The sequence below is a fragment of the Elephas maximus genome, chromosome 1, assembly GCF_024166365.1.
Source record: "Elephas maximus indicus isolate mEleMax1 chromosome 1, mEleMax1 primary haplotype, whole genome shotgun sequence".
Classification (NCBI taxonomy): domain Eukaryota; kingdom Metazoa; phylum Chordata; class Mammalia; order Proboscidea; family Elephantidae; genus Elephas; species Elephas maximus.
Genome location: NC_064819.1, coordinates 101071541 through 101093469, shown reverse-complemented (window position 1 = coordinate 101093469; position 21929 = coordinate 101071541). Strand labels below are relative to the sequence as shown.

Here is a 21929-nt window from a genome sequence, read left to right as displayed (position 1 = left end):
CATGCAGCCACAGATAGACAGGCCTCCCTCTCTGAACCAAAACTCATGATACGAGCAACCGCTGCCCAGGAGGAAAATGGCCCTTCCACAATTTCAAAATTTTGGCAACTACAGGCTTGCCAATCCTAGTTCCCAGATCCTAAATTTGGTCCTATTTAAAATTCCCACACACTTAGGATTAATAAACCAGCTTTCAATTGTCCATTGAATATGCAAGAAAGGTTGGTCTTTGAACTGAGAATTTTATGTAAACCCCACACTGCAGCCCAGTGAAGCTGCTGATGGCCCTGGCATGTCGTTCCCTAAATTGGGCCCCAGAACCATCTGTCTGTCTCTAGAGAAAACCTCAAAGCTGCACTCTCTGCGATAACCGCAGAAACTGAGACTGGTGCCAGAACTGCTCTCAGACAGTGCATGCAACAGGGAGGCCAACTGGTTCTCAAGTGTTGCCTCCCAGTGTTACCAAAAAGAGAGAGAGGCACCATCTCTACCCTTTGGAGAGGAATGGGGGGTTTGATGCTATTTACCCTACAGAATTAGCTGTGTGTTAGGGAACTCAGAGGTAAACTTAGGACATGGAGCTCTTCTTTCCCCTTCCAAGGCTTCATGAAGCCATCTACCATGCTTGGACCAGCTAGAAGGAACCTAGTCAGTGGGCTGGGTAAAGAAAGCACGTGGGTATCCCCACCCGGCAAGCAGACCTAGCACACTTCAGCTCACAGGCCATAACCTGACCTTGGGTCAAATCTGGGTACCCAGGCCACTACTCCTCTCAGAAAGGGAGAAGAAAAAAGGAGGCATTCACAAGGCCTCAAAAGACACTTCCTAAGCCTTGGCTGTCCTCATACTACCCTGACACCATGTGGACATTAAGTCTTATGTGGGCCACAAGGAGAGGGCATACTAGGAACAGGTCACTGTTTCTCATGCCTCTGTGCTTTGCTTGTGCCATTTCCTCTGTTGGGAAAGCTACCCGCCTAGGGAATTTTTAAGGCTTAGTTCTAAAGTCACTTCCTTTTTGAAACTTCCCCTCAGGAAAAAATTCATTTGGCCCAGGCCAAATGAAGGGCCCCTCCTCTGCATTTTCACCACCCTGTTATGGAACGCATCACACTATTTACTTGACTTTCTATCTCTTCCACTAGAACATGGGTACAAAGAGGGCTGAGACGATGTCTTATTTTTCTCTTTATCCTGATGCCTAGTTTAGTATTTCTGTAAATGCTTGTAGAGTAATGGGAGGTAGAGATGAAGAACAAGGAGATTTTGCCAGAATCAAGTGGCTCTTGGAGGGAAAAATCTGGCCGGGAGCTCAAAACTGGAACAAAATCCAACAGCACACAGCTGTCAGAAAAATGGAAAACACTTTGGCATCAAGGAATCAACTGCAGGCCACCCCACCTTCCCACAGGTCAGAATGTCTTCCTTGGGCATAACACATTCAAGCATACTTCCTGCTCCATGCCCACACCACCTGGCTCTGCAACAGGCTTGCTGTCTCAGCTCTGGTGGACCAAACAAGGGCCAGGCTCATCAGCATCAGATTCCTGGCCCTATTCAAAGTTGCTGACATCTGTTGAAGCGCTAGGAGAGAGAAAACTGTGGACAGAAGACTCTAAGCAGTGTGGCCTTTAAGTCTTCAAGCTTCTCTGGACTTAGAGAAAGGTATATCCAAAGACATACATGAACATAGGTTGCTAATGGCAGCACCTGGAAGGGCAGTGAGCTTCTGGTTCTTCTCCTGTGATTGACCTACTATGTAAAGCTAACTGACATCACAATTTGGCTCTGAAGCTTTCCCAGAAGGTGGCAGTTTATTGGACTATTAAAAGGACTGAACATAATAATATCTATCCTGCTTCTATGCCCAACAACCAAATCTTTCTACCCATTAGCTTCCTTGTGCTTTGCCCCAGGACACATTCTTTTGCCACAAGGACACTCAAACCTCACGTAGAGTAGCTCTCTGCAACCTTCAACACATCAGGCCCCAAATGTAACCAGATCACCTGATTAAATGAACAGATATTCACTATGGTGTGGCTCATTAGGGAGACTTACCTATCCCTTCCCTAATCCCTGCATCCCAACTCACTCCAACTGGGACACTTCTTGGTAAATACATATAATCCCCAATGATAACACGGCAGGATTATATTTATATCTTTTTGGCTTAATATTATGTCAATTTGTGTAACTAAGCTGTGACTGTTATAGATAGAACCTGTATCTGCGTTTTTTTCAGGCATTTTTCAAATTATACGTCTTTAACTTGTATAAACATTCCATTAATAATTCACTGTGTATCCAACCCAAGGTTTTTACAAGATCTGGTTGGCAACCAGAACCCTGATGGCACTGTGGTTAAGAGCTACAGGTCAGCAGCTTGAATCCAACAGTCGCTCCTTGGAAACCTCTATGGGGCAGTTCTATTCTGTCTTAAAGGGTCCCTATGAGTCAGAATCAACTTGATGGCAACAGGGTTGGTTTTTTGGACTGCAACCAAACTGTCTTGAGCAACAGCACCATCTAGTGATCAGCACAGCAAACTGACAGCGTGTCTCTAATCTTTTATCCCCGTCGCCCCCTCCACCAAGGCACACACACTTAAGCCCCACTTCCATGCTAATCAAATAAAAAAAAAAAAATAGCTTAGGTTAATTCCACCTCAATTTGTTCTCATACATTTCTTACCTTTAACGCTTTCTGATCTCTTCCACCTCTTCCTTAGCTCAAGAATCACTAATCTGACTCTTTTTTCCCTAAACTATCTGGATGTCAAAGGGCATCCCTTAAAACCTAGAAGCCATTAAAGGGAAATTTAAATGTGTGGAAGGGGAAAAAAACCCTTTGAAGTAAAAAACTAACCAACACTTGAGAGGAAAATAATTGCACCTCATGTCACAAGTGTTAGTTTTCTAAAGGACCCCTTAATAATAATAAGAAAAAGCCAATAACTAAATAGAGAAGTGATCAAAAATACTAACAGACAGTTCACAAAAGAAGAAATACTTTTAACATAAAAAAAGGTACTCAATCTAACTATGAGTTCAAAAAAAAAATCCTATTTTTACCATCAGATTGGAAAGATAAGAACGTTTGAGACTATAATATGTTGGTAAGGGTGTGGGAAACAGGCATGGGTATATACTGTGGCTGAGACTGTAAAACTGGTCCACTTCTCTGAAGAACAATTTGGCAATATCTATTAAAATTACCCACTGACCTAATAATTTCACTTCTAGAATTTATCCTACAGACATAACTCACAGGTTTGTAAAATGACATAGGTATAAAATACTTATTAAAGCATTTGTTTTTTTAATAACAAAAGATAAAAAGCAACTTAAAATTTTATTCAAAAGGTGACTGGCTAATTAAATTATGGTATATCCAAATAATGAAAAACTATGAGATTATTTAAAGCATGATGGTGCTCCTACACACTGATTTAGAAGAACTTCAAGAAACATCATCAAGTAAATAAGGTATAGAAGACGACATATAGGGTACTATCATCTGTACAAAACACACATGCACACACATTCCAGGGACTGTCCCTAGAAGGAAATACAAGAAACTGATAAAAAACAGTTGCTTTCAAGGAGGAGAACCAAGGGCCAGCGATAGGACAGAGACTGAATTTTCACTGTGTGCCACTTTGAACCTTTGGAATTTTATACCATATACATGTATTATCTCATCAGGAAAAAATATATGTATAAAGAAAAGTTATCCAGATCATGGTAAAGATGTGATCTTATCAAGAGAGCTAAGTGACAGCTATATCAAGAAAGGGAAGTCATACATATTGTGAGATGAAATTAACTACAAAAGTGCCAACCAACAGAAAGTCTTTTTTACCCCTTAGACTCTTCACGTAAGTCTCCATATACCTTATTTATTCGCCCTTAATTAAATCATTCTTTCTTCAGAAAACATTCAAGGTAAACAAAACATTTCATTTCACTCTACTTTTTCTCTTTTTAAAAAAATTACTACAGGGGAACCAGATTAATGGAAATGGAACAACCAGAATGGAAATACTGAGAATGTTCACGCATTGTGAAGAATGTAACCAACCAATGTCCCTGAACAACTTGTGTAGAAACTGTTGAATGGGAACATAAACTGCTGTGAAAAACATTCAGTGAAAACACAACATTATTTAAAAATAATAGATGCTCAGCAAATGTCTGCAGAACTGAATAAAGACAAAGTAGCTATGAAAAATTACTAATGCTCTGTTTTGTCTTTAATTATAAATACGTAACATCTAATCCACATCCATTCAGGAGTAGCCAGCCTGAAACATTCTATTAGAAAAAAAAAACGCTGTATCAGTGGATATCACTGATGAATAGAATTAAGGTCTGAAGAGTTAAGCCTTATATTTTTATTTTAATACTTTTGTATATTGTTTTGTATGTTTGGTAGAAAAGTATAAGAAGGACAGAAAAATAAGAAAGTACAGTTAAAAAAGATATATTGAATCTGCACATTTATCTCTGCTCCTTCCCAAATGCCACTCAATTAATGGTAAATAAAAAAGGCATAAATTATGAAGTACAGAACAAACAACAGAGAAGGCCACTGTAGACAGAGATATCTCAGCAGACTGGAAAAACTGAAACCCTAGCCTCCGTGGATGTGCATGTATGGGTTTGAGTGGGAGTAGGTAAGGGAGTGGCTGGAAACAGACCGGCTGAAAGTCCTTCTAAGAAGCACTTAAACCGCCTGACCCCCTTCCCACTTTATACAAACAACAGGAAAAACTGTGCCCTCCTCTATACCGATAGAAGACTAGGGGTTTCCTATCTGGAGATACTGAACCAGAAGCTCTAGACTCAGGAATACCAGGCATAGCTTAGATGGGAGAGAACAGGGAAGGAAGGTGAGGTGCCTCACTAAAGGTGAGGGAATAAAGTGAAAGCCCACATAGCAAAAGGTGGGAAAGAAAGACACACATATACACAGCCTATCCTCCTTCCCCTCCTCAGCCTTGCTACCTTGTCTTACCCTACCCTCTGCCATCCCCCTTATTCATAGGTCAGGAGACTGCAAGATTCAACTCTGAGGAAACTAATCAAATCAAGAGAAAAGACCTAAAAGCACTCTCAGTTGGATACTCCCCTCAACAAAACAGAAGTGTCTTGGCAGACTCTTATGCAGTAAAGCCCTATAGTTGGCAAGTGTTGCCCAAGCATACAGAGCTCCAACCAGCATTTAGTTTCTCCCTCCTAAATATGAACCACATGGCCAAAGATTGCCAGATATTTGAGGAATACCCCTAACATCAAAGAAATAAATCAAAATTAATGAAAAGGAACCCAGAAAAAAAGGACATTGCAAGAAATTAAATAAGCCTTAAACTAATATCTTTGAAAGATAAAATACTGCACCTAGGAAACAAGACCAGGATAAAAAAGAAACATATAGAGAATTTTAAAATGAGCTCTTGAAAATTAAAAATGAGAACAGAAATAAATTCCTTAGTAGGGCTAGAAATTAAAATTGAGGAAATCTCATAAGAAGTAGAAAAAAAGACATGAGCCCCAAAATTCAACTAACAGGAGTGGCAGAAGGAAAATTATCAGAGACGTTTCCCCAAACTGAAGAACATGAGTTTCCAGATTGAAAGGACATATAGAATGCCTAGCACAATGACTGAAAAGAGAACACACTAAGGCATATCATCATAAAATTTCAGAGTACTAAAGAAAAATCCTAAAAGTTCCCAGAGAGAAAAACTGGATTACATCAAAATGACTAGGAACAAGAATAGCATTAGATTTCTTGGTAGCAGCACTAGAATCTGTAAGACAGCTGCACAATGCTTTCAAAAATCTGAGGGAAAACAATTTCCTAGCATAAATTCTATACCCAGGTAAACTACCAAACAAATATGAGAGAACATAAAGATACTCCCAACATATCAGGATCTCGAAATTTTATATCTAATGCATGCCTTCTTGGGTAGTTAATGGTGGACGTATTCCACCACATCAACCCATCAAACCAAGAAAGAGGAAGAAAACAGGGGACCCAGCTCAAGAGAGAGACAAAGGGATGCTCAGCATCATTAATCATTAGGGAAATGCAAATCAAAATGAGATACAACTTCACACCCACCAGGATGGCTATTAAATAACAAGTGTTGCCAAGGGTCTGGGTTGCTGGTGGGAATTTAAAAGGAATGGTTTAGCCATTACTGAAAATAGTTTGGCAGTTCCTTAAAAAGTTAAACAGAATTACCTCATGATTCAGCCATTCCAGTCATAGGTATATACATACCCAAGAGACTTGAAAGCAGGGACTCAAACAGATACTTACACACCAATGATCATTGCAGCATTATTCACAATACCCAAAAGGTGGAAACAACCCAAGTGTCCACCAATAGATGAATGTATTAAAAAAAAAAAAAAAGTCCATATAATGGAATATTATTCAGCCACAAAGAGAAATGAAGTTCTGATACATGTGTGCCTTGGCTGACCCTTGGAAACATTACACTGAGTGAAATAAATGAGGCACAAAAGGACAAATATTGTATGATCCCACTCATATGAAATATCTACAATGGGCAAATGCAGAGAGAAAAAGGTTTAACAGTGGTTACCAGGGTCTGGTAAGAGGGTGAAGTGGACAATTATTGCTTAAGAGGTTATTGGTTTCTGTTTAGGGTGATAACAAATTTTGGAAATGGATAGTGATGAAGTTTGCAAAATATGTGGAATGTAATTAATGTCACTGAATTGTACACTTAAAAAATGGTTAAAATGGCAAACTTTTTGTTATATATATTTTACCACAATAATTTTTCTTTTAAGTAAGAGTAAGGAAGGAAGAAAGTCAACAAAAGAATACGACTAAATATTTTCTTTCTTTGGGAACATAATCCATTCATAAGTCTGGAGCTCCTATATACTAGGACCACTACAAGCCAAAAACATCCACTACAGCAAAGACAACTGAAGTATATAAGGTAGTAAATATTGGTGGTACGCTGCCTTCTGATTTGGAAAAGAAATGACTTGAGGTCAGGGACTTTTAACTTGTACTAGAGTGTATAATACAGTGATAACACACATGAATGCTTTCATGCTCACATTTCCAAAGAGTTAAGCAATGTATTGGAAGGGAAGGCAAATCCTACTTGGGTTTTAGTAGGGCTTGAATGTGATCTCACTGTGACTTCTGTGACCTCGGTCATTATAAAGCTAAAACGTCTAGACCAGATACATGATGCTTCAATGGATACCCAGCTGGCTACTGGTTCACACCCAAGGGCCCAACTGCTCACAGAGTAAAAGGGCCTATAGACAATTTCCTTAGTCTCTCCAGGTGCATTTGTATTTTTAAAGAGAAAATTATTAAATAAATTTCCAACTGGGAAAATTTAAGACAAAGTATAGGAGATATATTTTGGCAAAAAAAAAAAAATCAGCTGTCCAGAAATCCTAACATCTTTGAAAGGGCATGTGAGCAGTTTTCTACCTGCCCAATTCTCCCTTCCATTCCTGTTAGTGGTATATTCTTGGAATAGTCTTCTAATTTTGCTATCTTCAGTTCTCTCCACATACCCAGCCCAAGACTCTTCCTGTTCCTTCCCTAGATGATGAACTTGGTCCCACATCTTTGCCCACCAAGGGAGTAGGTAAAAAAAAAATTGGCAGTATGAGAAAAGGAAAGGGGAAACTGTCTGGGGCCCAGAAGAGAAGAGGGATATTAACTCTTCGTGATGTGATGAACTATAAACAAAGATGACCTTAACAGCCATCCTTGGTCTTTTTGAGAACATGGAACAATAGATAATGGCTAGACTACTGTTATGGGTTGAATTATGTCCCCCAAAAAGGTATGTTCAAGTCCAAACCCTCAGTACCTGTGAATGTGACTTTATTTGGAAATAAGGTCTTTGCAGATACAATCTCAAGATGAAGTCATAGTGGACTAGGGTGGGCCCTAAATTCAATATGACTGGTGTCTTTATCAGGAGAGAGAGATTTAGAGATAGACAGGTGCACAGAGAAGACCATGTGGTGATGGAGGCAGAGACTGGAGTGATGTGGCTACAAGCCAAGGTCTGCCAATAGCCACCAAAAGCTAGGAAGGATTCTCTTCTAGAGCCTTTAGAGGAGTATGACCCTGCCAACACCTTGATTTCAGAATTCTAGTTTCCAGAACTGGGACAGAATAAATTTTTGTTGTTTTAAGTCACCTAGTTTGTGGAACTTGGTTATGAAACGCTAGGAAACTAATGTAACTACCTTGCAGTGTAATACTGGGTAAGTTGCTTTATCTCCCTGGGCCTCAGTTTTCTTGAATGGTAATATCACCCACCACCTTTCTGACCACCTGATAAGACTGTGGGAATTAAGCAATATAATTATAGGTAAAAGTACGATGAAAAGTATACATCTCTTAAAGTCTAAAAGTAAATAAGTCCTTTGCTGAGGAGTTGGTATCCTCACAGCTACTCACCTTTTCGTTCCCTAATGAGGACAATTCGTCGATCTCTCACTTCCGAGCTCAGATTATCTACCATCTTACTAATGCAATTGTCTAGAACCAGGGAGTGAGTTTTCGATGTGATGTCCTTCCGACAAATGGGGCACTCGATCTTCCGCTTCATCCATTCACTGATACAGTACGAGCAGAAACTGTGGGCACAGTTCAAGGTGACAGCCTACAATGAGAATGTGAACACACACATCAGAACTGTCACACTTACTTTCCTGGGATGGTTGTCATCTCAAAGCTAGGATAGGAGCTAATTTCCAAGGCCCAAGAGAAAGTTAAATACAATCACACCTGGAGGGCTTACAAACGGCATTAGAATCATCTTTGGGGTTTGGAAATTTAAGCTTTCTATTAGAAGGTTTGTTTCCTCCTTTCTCAGAGTTAAGGTCATGCACGGGTTCAGGCAACAGGGAGGCTGATTTGTCCATTTTATTCCATCAACTCAGACCATATTACCAATGCAAACCAGCCACCTTGTAAACTAATGTCACCAGACACAAGGAGGATGAGTAAGTGTGACAATGTTGTGGTACAAATACCACAATTCTCTTATGAGAAACAAATTTATGCCCTGCTAATAATGGTGAATTAGAACCTCGAAGGGGAATATATACAGAACTGTGGGAGGCATTGTAATTGAAGAAACTAACTAAACAAATGTAAAAGGCTGGCGGAAGAGTAACTAAACAATGTGAAAAACCTAAAGGGTTCACTGACAGTGCCTGAATCCATAAGTAAATATGCCTAAGGAGAGGAAATGCAAAAGGAAGCCTGGACTCCAGGGGTCCTCTGCACAATCCCTCTGGTTAGATTTCTCCCAGAGTCCTTTCACTCAAGAAGAGAATATAAACCATTCGCGTCATTACTCATGTTTATGTACATCTCCTACAATACAACTTTCTCTGAGGCTCAAACATCCTCATTCCTGCTTTTAGGGTAACTGTGGAAAATAACACAGAAATTAAGAATTTTTCAAATGCCAAGTTGAGCTCAGAAAGCTAGAAAACTAGGAGACATGTTATTTACAAAATGAGATCAACTCTCATAAACATGACTAAAATCCTGCCTGATTAAAATGAAACATCTCTCCAACACTGACTTTTAAGAACAGACTGACTAGTCGTGAGGTTCACCTTTCAGCCAAAGATTAGACAGGCCCATAAAACAAACAATAATACACGTAGCTCAGTCATGTATGAGGCTAAATGAGCACAGCAGCCCAGGGGCAAGGACGAGAAGGCAGGAGGGCACAAGAAAGCTGGAGGAGTGGAAATGGGGAACCCAAGGTCGAGAAGGGGATAGTGTTGACATGTTATGGGGTTGGCAACCAATATCACAAAACAGTATGTATATTAATTGTTTAACGAGAAACTAATTTGCTCTGTAAACCTTCATCTAAAGTACAGTAAAAAAAAAAAAAAAAGGAGACTGGTACTATAGGTCAGGCAATATGCTGCAAACAAAACACAGGTCAAGTTGTTTACCCCTTCTGTATATGTGCCGACCCCCCCGCCCCCCCCAAGGCTGGCTAACCCATTCCAACCCCCTTTTCCGTGTCTCTCCCTACAGAGTCCATAGCCCTGTCAGACAACAGAATTTCTCTAAAGTAGGGAAGTAGGTCTGCCCAAGGGGGATTTTTCAGGAGGCTTTTACACCTAGCCTCTCTAAAGACCTTCTGAGAGAAGGAAGCAGTGTACGTGTGTTTCCCTTTTTAAAGGAGCCTGAAATGCAGTCATTTAACAACCTGAGTTTTAATACTTGTGGTCCAAGATGAACTGGTCACAAATGGCACAGTTTTATGAAAAACAGTCAGTGCAAAAACATGACAGGATAACAAACAGTAACTTAGGCAGAGTTTTTTTTTTTATTGTGCTTTAGGTGAAATTTTACAGCTCAAGTTAATTTCTCATACAAAAATTTATACACATATTGTTATGTGACCCTAGTTCCAATCCCTATAATGTGACAGCACATTCCCCTTTCTACCCCACGTTTCCTGTGCCCATTCAACCAGCTCCTGTCCCCTTCTGCCTTCTCATCTTGCCTCCAGACAGGAGCCACCCATTTAGTCTCGTGTTTTACCTACTTGAACTAAGATGCACACTCTTCATGAGTATTATTTTATGATTTATGGTTCAATCTAATCTTTGTCTGAGGAGTTGCCTTCGGGAATGGTTTTAGTTCTGGGTTAACAGAGCATCTGGGGGCCATGTCTTTGGGGTTCCTCTAGTCTCAGTCAGAGCATAAGTCTGGTCTTTTAACGTGAATGTGAGCTCAGCACCATGTTTCTTCTCCTGCTCCGTTAGGGTGGTTGAGATGTTTCACTTTCACAAGGAGCCTTACAATCCCTGAAATTATGTTCAACTTGGCCCCGAAATCCCAAAGTGACCATACATCAATCACATTTACTGCCTTGTTTAAAAAGCTATACTAAACACCTGGTCTCAGCACAGTGCCCGTTCAGAGTAAAGAAAGAGTCGCTTTACCGAGCAGCTTTATTCTGATACTGCAAAAATCTAATGCCATGTGGTCCTATTTTTTCCCCCAACAAAGAGATGAAGGCTTTATTGCAGCTAAATATATTAATTATACCAAATAAATGTTCAAGAACAAATAAAATAAGAAAAAGAACAGCAAGGAGAAAGAAGACTACAAAAACAAACGAGAAGTTGTTATCTCTAGGGGTCATTCTGATATCCCAGAGCTACAAAAAGGTTCTGGAAGAAAAATCTCTTCAGAATTTTTTCCTATTACAGATGCAGCAGGTGCAACCCAGGCTCCATTCAGAGTCGGGAGGGTGAGAAGGGGCGAGCTACTGTGTTCATAATTACCTCGATGAAGTATTCGGAGCAAATAATACACTGGAGCTCATTCTCTAGCACGTCATTCATGTGGTTAAGAACTTCCTCTTTCTGTGCTTGCACCTTTTCCTTCTCTTCCTGCAAAGACACACAACCCCACCTGTCATTCAGGAGAGCCAAGAGAATGCAAAACAGGACAGGGAGCAGGGTTAATTGTCTGGAATACGATTCGGAAGGAGTCTAAATTAAAAATTCATTGTGGCACAGCAAGATGAGACTAAAACTCTTTCCCTAAGGATTACTGTTTTTCAGAACTGCTTTCTAATACAGGGAACTGGCTTCCTTTCTTTCCTTTCCCCTCTTTTTTCAGTATTTGCATCATAGCTTCTGTCTCCTTCCCCAAAATTAATGAAATGAGAGAAACTGGAGGTGGCATACTAACCCCACCAACACCCAAGACCAGAAGAAGACATTAAGTACCCTACAGCAAGCTGCAGTTCAGAGATAACATAAAATCATCCTAAACAACTAAGAACGCACTGGACAAGGAAGAAGACATAAAGGTCACTCCATAGAGGCAGAAAGCTTGAATTAGTTGTAAAGTCCCTAGTGTTCTTTACAGCTGTCTTTTCTGTAAAATAGGGATAATCCCCATATTCCCTGGAGACAGGAGGCTGGAGGCTAGAGAGATAGCCTCTCAAAGCACCTGCAGGCCCCAAGCTCTACTTCCCACTCCTGCAGAAATCTGCAGTGTAATTCCCCTGTGTTTTCCCCAAGGGGTCAGGCTGCTTGTGGACACCTGACATTTTAGGGAGAATTCTAGATGTGTTCTCTAGAAGAACAGTTCTCAGGTATTTAAGTTAGCATTTCATCTCCAAAACAGAAGGCCTCAGGAGCCATTTTGAGTGGGAGGGAGAGAAAAAACTATTTAGGGTACATTTGAATGGTTGATTTTTCATCTTCTATTTTTGAATCGAAGCAAAGACTGTTGGCTGCTTAGGGCAATGAACATGGTCTGGGCCCATTTCTAACTATAGTCGAGTTCCCTGGAAACTTATGAATCACTGGGTTAAAAAAGATGTGTTGGTCACTTGGAGGTTGGGGGAGAAGGTACTACGTGATTTGAACAGAGGGTAAGGATATGTGAAAAAAGATATGAGCCAACCGAAAAAGTCTCCTCCTCCTGTCTGTACTTGGCTCTAGGTCTATAGGGTGGTAAGGATGAGAGATGCAGTCAGACTCAGGTATGACTTCCAGGTCAGAGGTTACAAACTGGTGACCTGTGGACTGTATCCAGCCTGCACACTTGTTTAGTTTGGCCCTCATGGTGTTAAAAAACAAAACAAAAACTGAACTTATTGCCAATATTTGAAAATTGAGATATTTTCAAATAAACATTTGGATTTCTATCTGGAAAAAAGAAGATCTGACAGTGCTGGGCCTGCATTTCTGGATGGCAACAACTGGCTGCTGCAGAGAAAGGCTGCCTCTGTGTGAGGGGATGAGGGGGTAAGCACCGCTTTCTAATGTGTCAGTCTTCAAGTTCCCCACGGTGTTCTTACACCCAGGCCACTTCACTCAATCCTATTTACCAGTCTGGTTCTGGTGGACATTTGAATTTATAAGCCTAATTTAAGAATTCCATTGATTTGATGTGGGAAGGAACTATAAGAATGCATCAGAATGAATTATTTTTTATTTTGACTACACCACTTCTTAGCCTGTGCCAGTGAAAACACTGAAGGGGCAGCTACCACAGACAAAGGACTAGGCCCCAGGATGTGAGTGACCTATTCCCAGCATTTCACTTCTGAACGAGGGAAAAAGATGTTGTCTTATTAGGCAGAACATTCTAGAGGCCTGAATAACTTTACAGATTATTTCCCCTGGGGCAAGGAGCAGCCATAATCTCTCTCTTCATTCACCATAGCAACCCTTGCACTGCTAAAAATGCTGAGTTGCACGTACTAACCAAATTCTAAACCTCCATCTTCCTTCCAGTACCTTGGTCTGCTCCAGTTCTTTGTTCTTGGCTTGAATGATTGCTTCAAAGTTCCTCCTGCTGCGATTCAGCTCTTCCATCAGAGACCGATGCTGCAGAAACATAGCAGATCCATGCTCAGGTGATCTACACTGCACCTGTCCTTTTAGCCACACGCACACTTGCTCCCTCCCTCTATCCAGTGGCTTTGGCTCAAGGGATCAATGAATTGGCATTTTCAAAATAATGCCTTTGCTCCTTCAGGACATCTTACCTATCTGCTTTTCTTCATAAAGGAAACAGGGAGGAAGGGAGGCCATCGAATCCATTAGTCCTTCTAGGACAGCTCTTTCCAATCCAGGTAGCCATCCGGATCAACTGAAGAACTTTTATTGCTTTCCAGAGTCTGATTCTATAGGTTTGGCTTGGGGCCGAGGGATGTGTATTTTTTTTTAAGAAGCTGCCCAAGTGATTCTGCGAACCAGTTCTCAAGAACTATTAAATAACTGTGAGATTGACTAGCACTGGGAGTGGCTTTTAAGAAATAATCAGAGGAAAATGGGATTCAGAAAAGCTAGGTAATCATTTTCATTGAAATAAAAAAAGATCTTTAACCAATTTATTCTACAGCTCACATATACATGCTCATAAGGTAATGCTGCCTGAATCCTACCAGTGTCTTCTGGAAGCTGGCACACCCAAGACCTAACAGCTCATTCACCATGACTCACTGCCTACACTGAAAATCAAGAGGTGCCACTTCTAGGAAACACTTTATGAGCTCCCTCATGCTTAAGTATAGCTTACACTTTAAAATCTCACCTCAAATCCTTTTTTTAAAGAAAAGAAAAGAAAAAAAAAAACACTGCCATCGAATTGATTTCAACTCAAAGCGACTCTAGAGGACAGAGTAGAACCGCCCCATAAGGTTTCCAAGGCTGTAATCCCCGTGGTACCAGATCGCCAGGTCTTTTCTCCCATGGAGCGTCTTGGTGGGCTGGTGGATTCCAATCACCAAAATCTTGGTTAGCAGACAAGCGCTTAACCACTGCGCCACCAGGGGTCCTTTTTTTTTTTTTTAAAGGAGGTGGAGCAAAAGTAAGTATTTTGAAATGATATTACTTTTAAGAGACAAATTTTAAAATGTGTGGTCTCAAAAAAAGCAGTTATGTCAGAAGACCTGGTTCCTCATCTGGACCACTAATTAGATCTACATGCCCTAACTTTCTCATCTATAAAATGGTAAGACAGGTGCCCTTCCTACCTCAGTGTCGATAAGAAAATAAAATAACAGGTATGAAAGCATTCAGGAAAGTTTTTTATGCTCTATTTAAATGCAAGATTTTATAATGGTCTGGTAAATAGAAGAAAATAGCTTCAGAGGACCAGCAGGGTGGACCAAAAGAGCAACCGCTGCTTCAGTTGAGAGAGTGACATTCCCCTCCTGTGTGTTGGAATAGAATCATGACCTTAAAATATCACATTATAGGCTACTGAATGTAGACTAGCCAAGTATTACATGCTAAATGATGGGTATGGTCTCTTGCCTGTCCAAGGAAAGGGTGAGGGATTGTGGGTACAGCCTACTCAATGACCCCTTAGAGATTTCCAAGTAGCAGAATCTTACTCTTTCCAATTTCAAAACAATGTCTGAATACTAATTTAATAATGTTTGAGAACTGTAAATAGGGCACACACCTACCCTCCCACCCTAGAAAATAAACAAGCTCGGAAAATAAAATTCAAAACAGATTAAATTTATTTTTACCTAATTCTTTCCCAAGGCTGTTTGTGTACCCTTCCAAGAAATCAAGGCAGGTACCCTCCCATGCTTATAATGATGTGTGACTGTGAGCACTGTAAGAGGGTGGAAGGTAGGCAGCAATAAAGGAACATGAAGATAAATTCCCCTGAGCAAATTCCAAGACTCTGCTCACTTTCTCAAGGAGATTTGAACCATCCCACTAACCTCCTGACTAAAATTGCTTCAAACCTCTAATCGTAATACATAAAGGATAGAAGACAAAAGCAAGTTTTAAAGATGCAAAAGAGCTTATGAAAAATAATCAAATGAAAGAAGTAGTAAAATTAAATGAAATAAATTACGGGCAATCTGTGAGCATTGCCCTTTCGATAAATTAATACGCTCTGCTAACTGTTAATCTGCACACTCTGAATCTGACCTCAAATGCTTAATTGTAACTTTCTCAGATGGTTTCTGGATGGCTACAGATCAGGAGCAGCGAGGTAATGGAGGCCCTGGCAGGCACTGGTGCCCAAGTCATAGCTCACATCTCCCCTGCGTTGCCCTCACCTTTGTGGAAGTGGAGCCACATTCCCAGAGAGCCTCCTAATTGTTACAGGCCTCATTCCGTCCTCACTAGAGCAATGTCTGCTCAGATGAAGATGTAAGTTTTCACGCTGTGGACTGGCATGTCTGTGAAGCTCTAAATCTCTGACCTGATGGTGTAAGCAGCTGCCATCTGCTCTGTTTACAGACTGGAGATGCCACAGAGATGTGGCCTAAGCAGCAGAGGCAGCCAGTGGCCATGAAATGCTTGGCTGCTCCCTACTCTGTAGCCCACTATTATCTTAGAACAGTGGCAAGAGATAAGTTACCTCCTGCAGAGCCTGGGCCAGCTGTTGCTTCAGGTCTTCTTCTCCTTGCTCTTTCTCCAAACCCTGCAAAACCAAAAACAAAATGGAAGGTTTCCCTGCAGGGAGGAGAGAAAAGGAACAAAATGCAGCAACGTGCAGAGCAGACCAGCTAGCATGACCATCTGGAAACAAGAGGGGGCAGGGAACAGGTGGAAAATCTCCTGTTTTACTTCAGGCTATTGGTAATAAGGGATTGGAGCAGAGCTACCTGCGCAAATACTGCATGCCTCAGGGTTGTCACCTTTAAGTCACCACTTGGGTTGTTCTGGGAAACCCTAGGCTAATAGTCCAAGTCTACTGGCTAATGCCATGACTCCAAAAGGATGTAAACTGAGAGCTTCTGAGCCACCAAATATCTAAACTTGTATATAATCCCCCAGGCTGGCACTCATGAGCTCCAGCATGTTTCTGCCCTCAATTCTAGCTACCCCATCTCTCATTCTGAGTCTCTCTACCACTTCTAGCCCATAAACTGCTCCTTCTCCCTCCTTTCCTGAACTTATGCTATAGTTCCCCATTTGCCCCTTCCAGAGTGCCTTCCACATCATCATTAACCAACAACCAGCACTGTTCCACAAGAATGTCTGGGTCCTGCCCTTCCTACTTTACCTAATCATAACACATTTAATATGCCAACCTGAAATTCTTCTCCAACTGAGTATACTGACTTGAAACTGTTCTCTGATGTGCAGCACATACCTTGTCTCCTCAACTAGATAAATTCCTTGATGGCAAAAATGATTTATTAAGCATTCTTAGAATTACCAGAACTCCAAGCATTGTGCCAGGTAACATAGGTGCTCAAAACAAATCTGTGCGAAGAAGCAAGAGTTTAATGAGTTTCTGAGCAAGTACCAGTGGTAGAATAAATCCCTATGGCTTGGTGGGCAGACGGAAATGCATCGAATAAACAATGGACTAGATAGATACACTCCACTATAAACAATTTACACATGACCTCCTGAAGAAATTCTCTAAACCAGTCCTTTTTGCCTTTGTTTAGCATTTTGGTACGGGAGAAAATGTTGTAGCTATACCTTGAAGCACACCCAGAGCAGCCACAAATACTAATTAACAGTTAACAGTTGTTCCTAAACAAATTAGCCTTTAAAGAGAGTTCTGCTCTGGTGAAGGCATGATACACTAAATATGGAAAGATAAACCACCCTCTATTAATTTCAAGAACTAGTCCAGGCTGAATAAGGGAAACAAAAATGTACACACGAGCAACCCATGTCTACTTAGAAAGACCTATTTAATCCATGACCTTTGCTAATACTACCAGTGCAAGGGGATAACAGAGATTAGAACCAAATTTACAAATTGTTTAGAAATGAGCCAACACCACTTCCGGCTGTTCCTTACCCTGAGCAGTCCAAACGAAAAGATAAAAGCTTATTCACTGCAGTTGTGATCTGGCCCTTCTTAGATCGAAGCCAACAATGGGGAATTCTTGACACTCAGTATTACCTGAGCAACTAAAAAATGCATGGTTCCTGCCAAACAGGAACTGACATTTTGAGCAGAGACCAGGATCAGCTCTGCCTAGAAGCTCTGTGAGAGTTTGTCATTTAAGCAAATGGCTCAGCCGCTGGGACACATTTGGTCTTATGTTGACATAGCTAAGACAGTAAATAGTTTACCTTTCTTCTAAACACACTTATTGCTCAACCCAACAACTGAGTCATGGTGTGCTGGTTCCCTCCCTGCTGGCTGCTCAGGACACAAACAAAAACATCTCTGCTTTTCTAGCATCGCACCTCCTAGGCTAGATACACAGTTAACTAACCCTCCTAGTTAACAAGCAGCCAGGTATAAGGAAGAGAGAGTAACCAGCTGACCTGTACCTGCCATGGGGCTAAGTGATTTGGCTCTGACCACAGAGCCAAACTTATGAGGAGAAATACTGGTTCATATGGGGTATACTGTGATTTCATGGCATCCTGACCTTCATCCAACTTCTCCCTGAATTTACCTTGGTCCTGAGTTGCCTCATTTTTGTATTCTAAGATCAGTTATGTCCTGGCTGGCTCACTGGTCACCTTACCCTATCTTGGTACCCCAATTCTGGCTCCTGATCTTATCTGTGTGCTGAAACCATAACCTTTTACTCAACCCTCTTATCTCAAACTTTTCTGGTCCCATGCCATCTCCTGCCACTGGCCCAGAAGCAGAAACCTCTGGCCAGAAGCTCACGGAGGGCCTGCCCATCCCTGAAGGGCATTTGTCTCTTCCTCCTGGGTGGTACCTGGAGATGCTGTTCTTCTTCCTGGAAAGTCTTCTCTAGCTGCTCCACTCTCGCCTGCTGCTGGGCCTGTTCTGCACACAGCTGGGACTGTAAATCCTGTAGTTCCTGCTCCATTTTCACAATGTTTTCTGAGTTCTCCTTTTGGTTCTGCTTTTTCACATTCAGAACAGCTATCTGTTTTTCCTGCATCTGGGTCTTCAGCTTCAGAATTCTAGACATGGTTACCTTAAACAGCTCTAAGCTGCTCTGAGACGCAGGACAGTTTGAGGCTTTCTGCTTCTTATGATGAAGCTCTACAACTTTTGGCGGGGTGGGGTAAATATGAGCTTCTGTGGTCTTCTCACTGGGCTCAACAGAAGTCAACTTAGGATCCAAATATTCAGAGCGCTGACTGGCCACTTCACCCTTCCCACGTGACTTCACTGGCTGACCAGGTTCACAAAATACTTTACTTATTTTGGGTTTTGAATTTGAGGGGCCTTGAGCTCCAGGACCATCCAATTCATCCAAACTCAATTTCCTTTTCGTTCTCAAGCCCTTGTTTTTTTCCATTATCTGGCCACTCTTTGGGGCAAGACAGGGATATATTCTCTCCCAGTCTTCTTCGGTAACTTCATATTCGTACTCTGCATTCTCCTTATTTTCCAGAGGCACCCCAAGCTGAATGTGGTCTCCCTTATGAATGGAACAGACCTTTAAAGGTTCCAGACGTTCTCTGTTCAGCCAAACACCATTCAGACTCTAGGGAGAGGGAAAGACAGATGAAATAAGCTTCATGATTTTCCTCCCCTTAATCAAATTTCTCTCTTGCTGCTGCAAAATATTCTGCCTTTTCAGAAGGAAAACCCTTGAGAACAAATAGAAAAGAAAGGTTCATAAACCACCATCCTTAGAAACAACATTCTTTAAACAGTGCTTTGGATTTTTACCTATATTTCACATTCATGCCTCCACAGAGAACTGCCTTTCTAACAGGCAGGAATCACCTCATTACTGGTGGATGAATTACTCAAACAAATGCAATAGTGCTACAGCAGAGCTGAAACGGAATAGCTCCTATTGGCCCAAACTGAGGGCAATGGCTCAAGCCTGAAAAACTGCTATTAGTCAAGGAAGCACCATCTAATGATGAGGTTAATGAGGAAGGCTTGGCCAGAAAATCACTCAAGTACCATCCTTGGATGTGCCCCTGGAACACACTGGTAAATGAGCAATGCGCTTCACAGTATATGTAAGCCAATAAAGACGGTACCAATACCTTGTACTGGGGTCAAACTATAGATGGGATCTGACCCAATTAATAGCTACAGGGCTCCATGGGCAATACAGCATAGTGGTTAAGCAGTTGTGCTCTGGAGTCAGACAGACTTGGGTTCACAGTCCAACTGTACCGCCTAGGGTTTGTTAGCTGCATGGTCTTAGGCAATGTACTTAACTTCTTTGTGCCTCAGTTAAATGTATAAAATAAGGATAGTACAGTACCTACCTCCGACTGTTCCTGAGGAATGAATGTGATAATGCATGTGAAACACTTAGCACAGGCAACATGGGTGCTTGATAAATGTTATTTTATGGTTTTAATTAAGTCATACTGTAAGGGTTAAGAATATGGATTCTGGAGTCAACTGCCTGGGTTTATAATCAGGTTCCATCACTTAATAGCTGTGTGACTTTGGATAAGTTTCTTAATCTCTCTATACCTGAGTTACCACATCTATAAAATGGAGGATAATAATAACAGTATCTCCCTAACGGTGTTTGTGTGGATTGAATGAGATAATATATGTAATGTACTTAGAACAGTAACTGGTATATGGTAATAAGCATTATATAAGTGTTCACTATTATTACCATGTTGTGGTTCAACTGGTTTATCAAGAGTTACTTCAACTCTATGCTCAGCATCTTGCAAGGTAAATATACTAACTGCAAAAACAGAAGATAAGGAAACTCAACTTTTAGCACCTGACTATGGCAAAGACAACAGGAAGGCACATATAAGCAAATTTAGGACTAGATGGCACTGACTATAAATGCAAACAAATACCACGTGGAGCTGAATTAGCTAAGGAGACTTCATGGAGATGATAGGTCCTAACTGGATTTGAAACAAATTAGAAGATACTGGTAGGCATTTTAACCCATTTCAAGGACTTAACTTTGGAAGGTAGGCCAGAGTTGAAGCTCACATCTGAAATGGAGCTAAGACTTACATTTATGTTGAAAATTATAGCTACCTACTTTCTCAGATAGAAAAAATATTTGGTCAGCCCAAATATGAGGAACAGGGTGGCTTGAATCCAAGCCTCAGAGGATGAATCTGCTCTCAGCTCTGGTTTGGTATTAGCCCTTGTTTTATCTTATATTATTCGGTTTGGAGGGAAGGGAGAGAAAAAACCCACTAAAACCAAACCCACTGCCGCCGAGTCGATTCCGACTCATAGCGACCCTATAGGACAGAGTAGAACTGCCCCATAGAGTTTCCAAGAAGTGCCTGGCAGATGTGTACAGCCAACCTGTTGGTTAGCAGCCGTAGCACTTAACCACTATGCTACCAGGGTTTCCAAGGGAGAGAAAGACTGGAATATATACATATGGAAAGACTGGCCTTAAGCCATTGCCTTGGGCCTAACCTGGCTGATTTGTCCAACCTTCTCCTACCCTCCCTGCTCAGCCTGAGAAACTATAGGAAGTGATCAGTTCTGCTGAATTCGGAAACAATCATGGGAAAATAAAAAAGAAGGGGGATGAAGGCAATGAAAAAAACTATCTGAAAGCAATTTTAGAGCAGTGGTCAATTTTAGGATTATACACAGGTAAAATGCTTCAGCAAAAGCAATGTGACATGGGAGGTGGGGCCAAGATGGCAGAGTAGTCAGATGCTTCCGGAGGTCCCTCATACAACAAAGACCCAAAACAGAAGTCAATCGATTATATATGACAATCTAGAAGCCCTGAACATCAAAGGCAAAGCTGAGCAATCAGACTGAGTGGCAGGGGGAGGGAGAAAACGGTTCGGAAGCAGTGAGGAGTTGCCAGACCTGACCTGGCAGGAACCAGCTGGTGTGCGCAGTGAGGCAAGCAGTGGTATTCAGGATGTGTTTTCCACATGGGGAGAGACCAAGCAGTGGACAGTCTACTCAAGCCTCCAGAACCAGCAAGCAGCAGCCCTCAATTGGCAAAATGTAAGTGCATGCATCTAACCTACCATGTGGATCAAAATACACCCTGTTTGGGAAGAAGTTCTCTCCCATTTATCTGCTCCCTCCCCACTCTGCACCAGTCCGGGCTGGATTCAGTGAATGCTGCTTCCCCTGGGCTGGAAATAGGACCCATCATGAGCCCTGAGCCATTCTCCCAGCCTGAGAGAGGGAACAAATTAACAAACAGGAAAAAATAATCTGCCAGGTCCTCTAAGCTGAGAACTCAGGGAAGTCACAGCTCTTTTACCTAGGCATAGGCATAAGGGGTCCACGAACTCTGAAAGCCTTTCACCCCTGCATAGACCTATATGAGCCCATTCCAAAGCATAGGCCCTTATTAGCACAGTACAACAAGGTATATATTTGAAGCCTAACTTCACTGTATCAGCTATATGGTAAAGCGGCAGGTCCATGACATTTGACACCAGTGTGTCCATTAAGCAGGGTCCTCACCTACCCACATCAAGGCCTGAGGACTGATGGCTCCAACCATGCCACCTAGCCACCTGTGA

General features: G+C 41.5%; 1 protein-coding gene across 2 annotated transcripts in view; it reads right to left on the bottom strand.

The window, feature by feature from the left end:
• Window positions 1–21929, bottom strand: part of RNF8 (ring finger protein 8) — a 53071-nt gene that overhangs the window by 6505 nt on the left and 24637 nt on the right. Inside the window, exons 3-7 of one of the 2 annotated variants that reach the window (XM_049891062.1) lie at window positions 18215–18955; window positions 15928–15990; window positions 13332–13421; window positions 11358–11465; window positions 8488–8692 (exon numbers count right to left, since the gene is read on the bottom strand). In XM_049891062.1, coding sequence (XP_049747019.1) covers window positions 8488–8692; window positions 11358–11465; window positions 13332–13421; window positions 15928–15990; window positions 18215–18955 — 1207 coding nt within the window. Of the gene's footprint in view, window positions 1–8487; window positions 8693–11357; window positions 11466–13299; window positions 13422–15927; window positions 15991–18214; window positions 18956–21929 lie in introns of those variants that run through there. The other variant, XR_007518249.1, reaches the window with a different exon arrangement.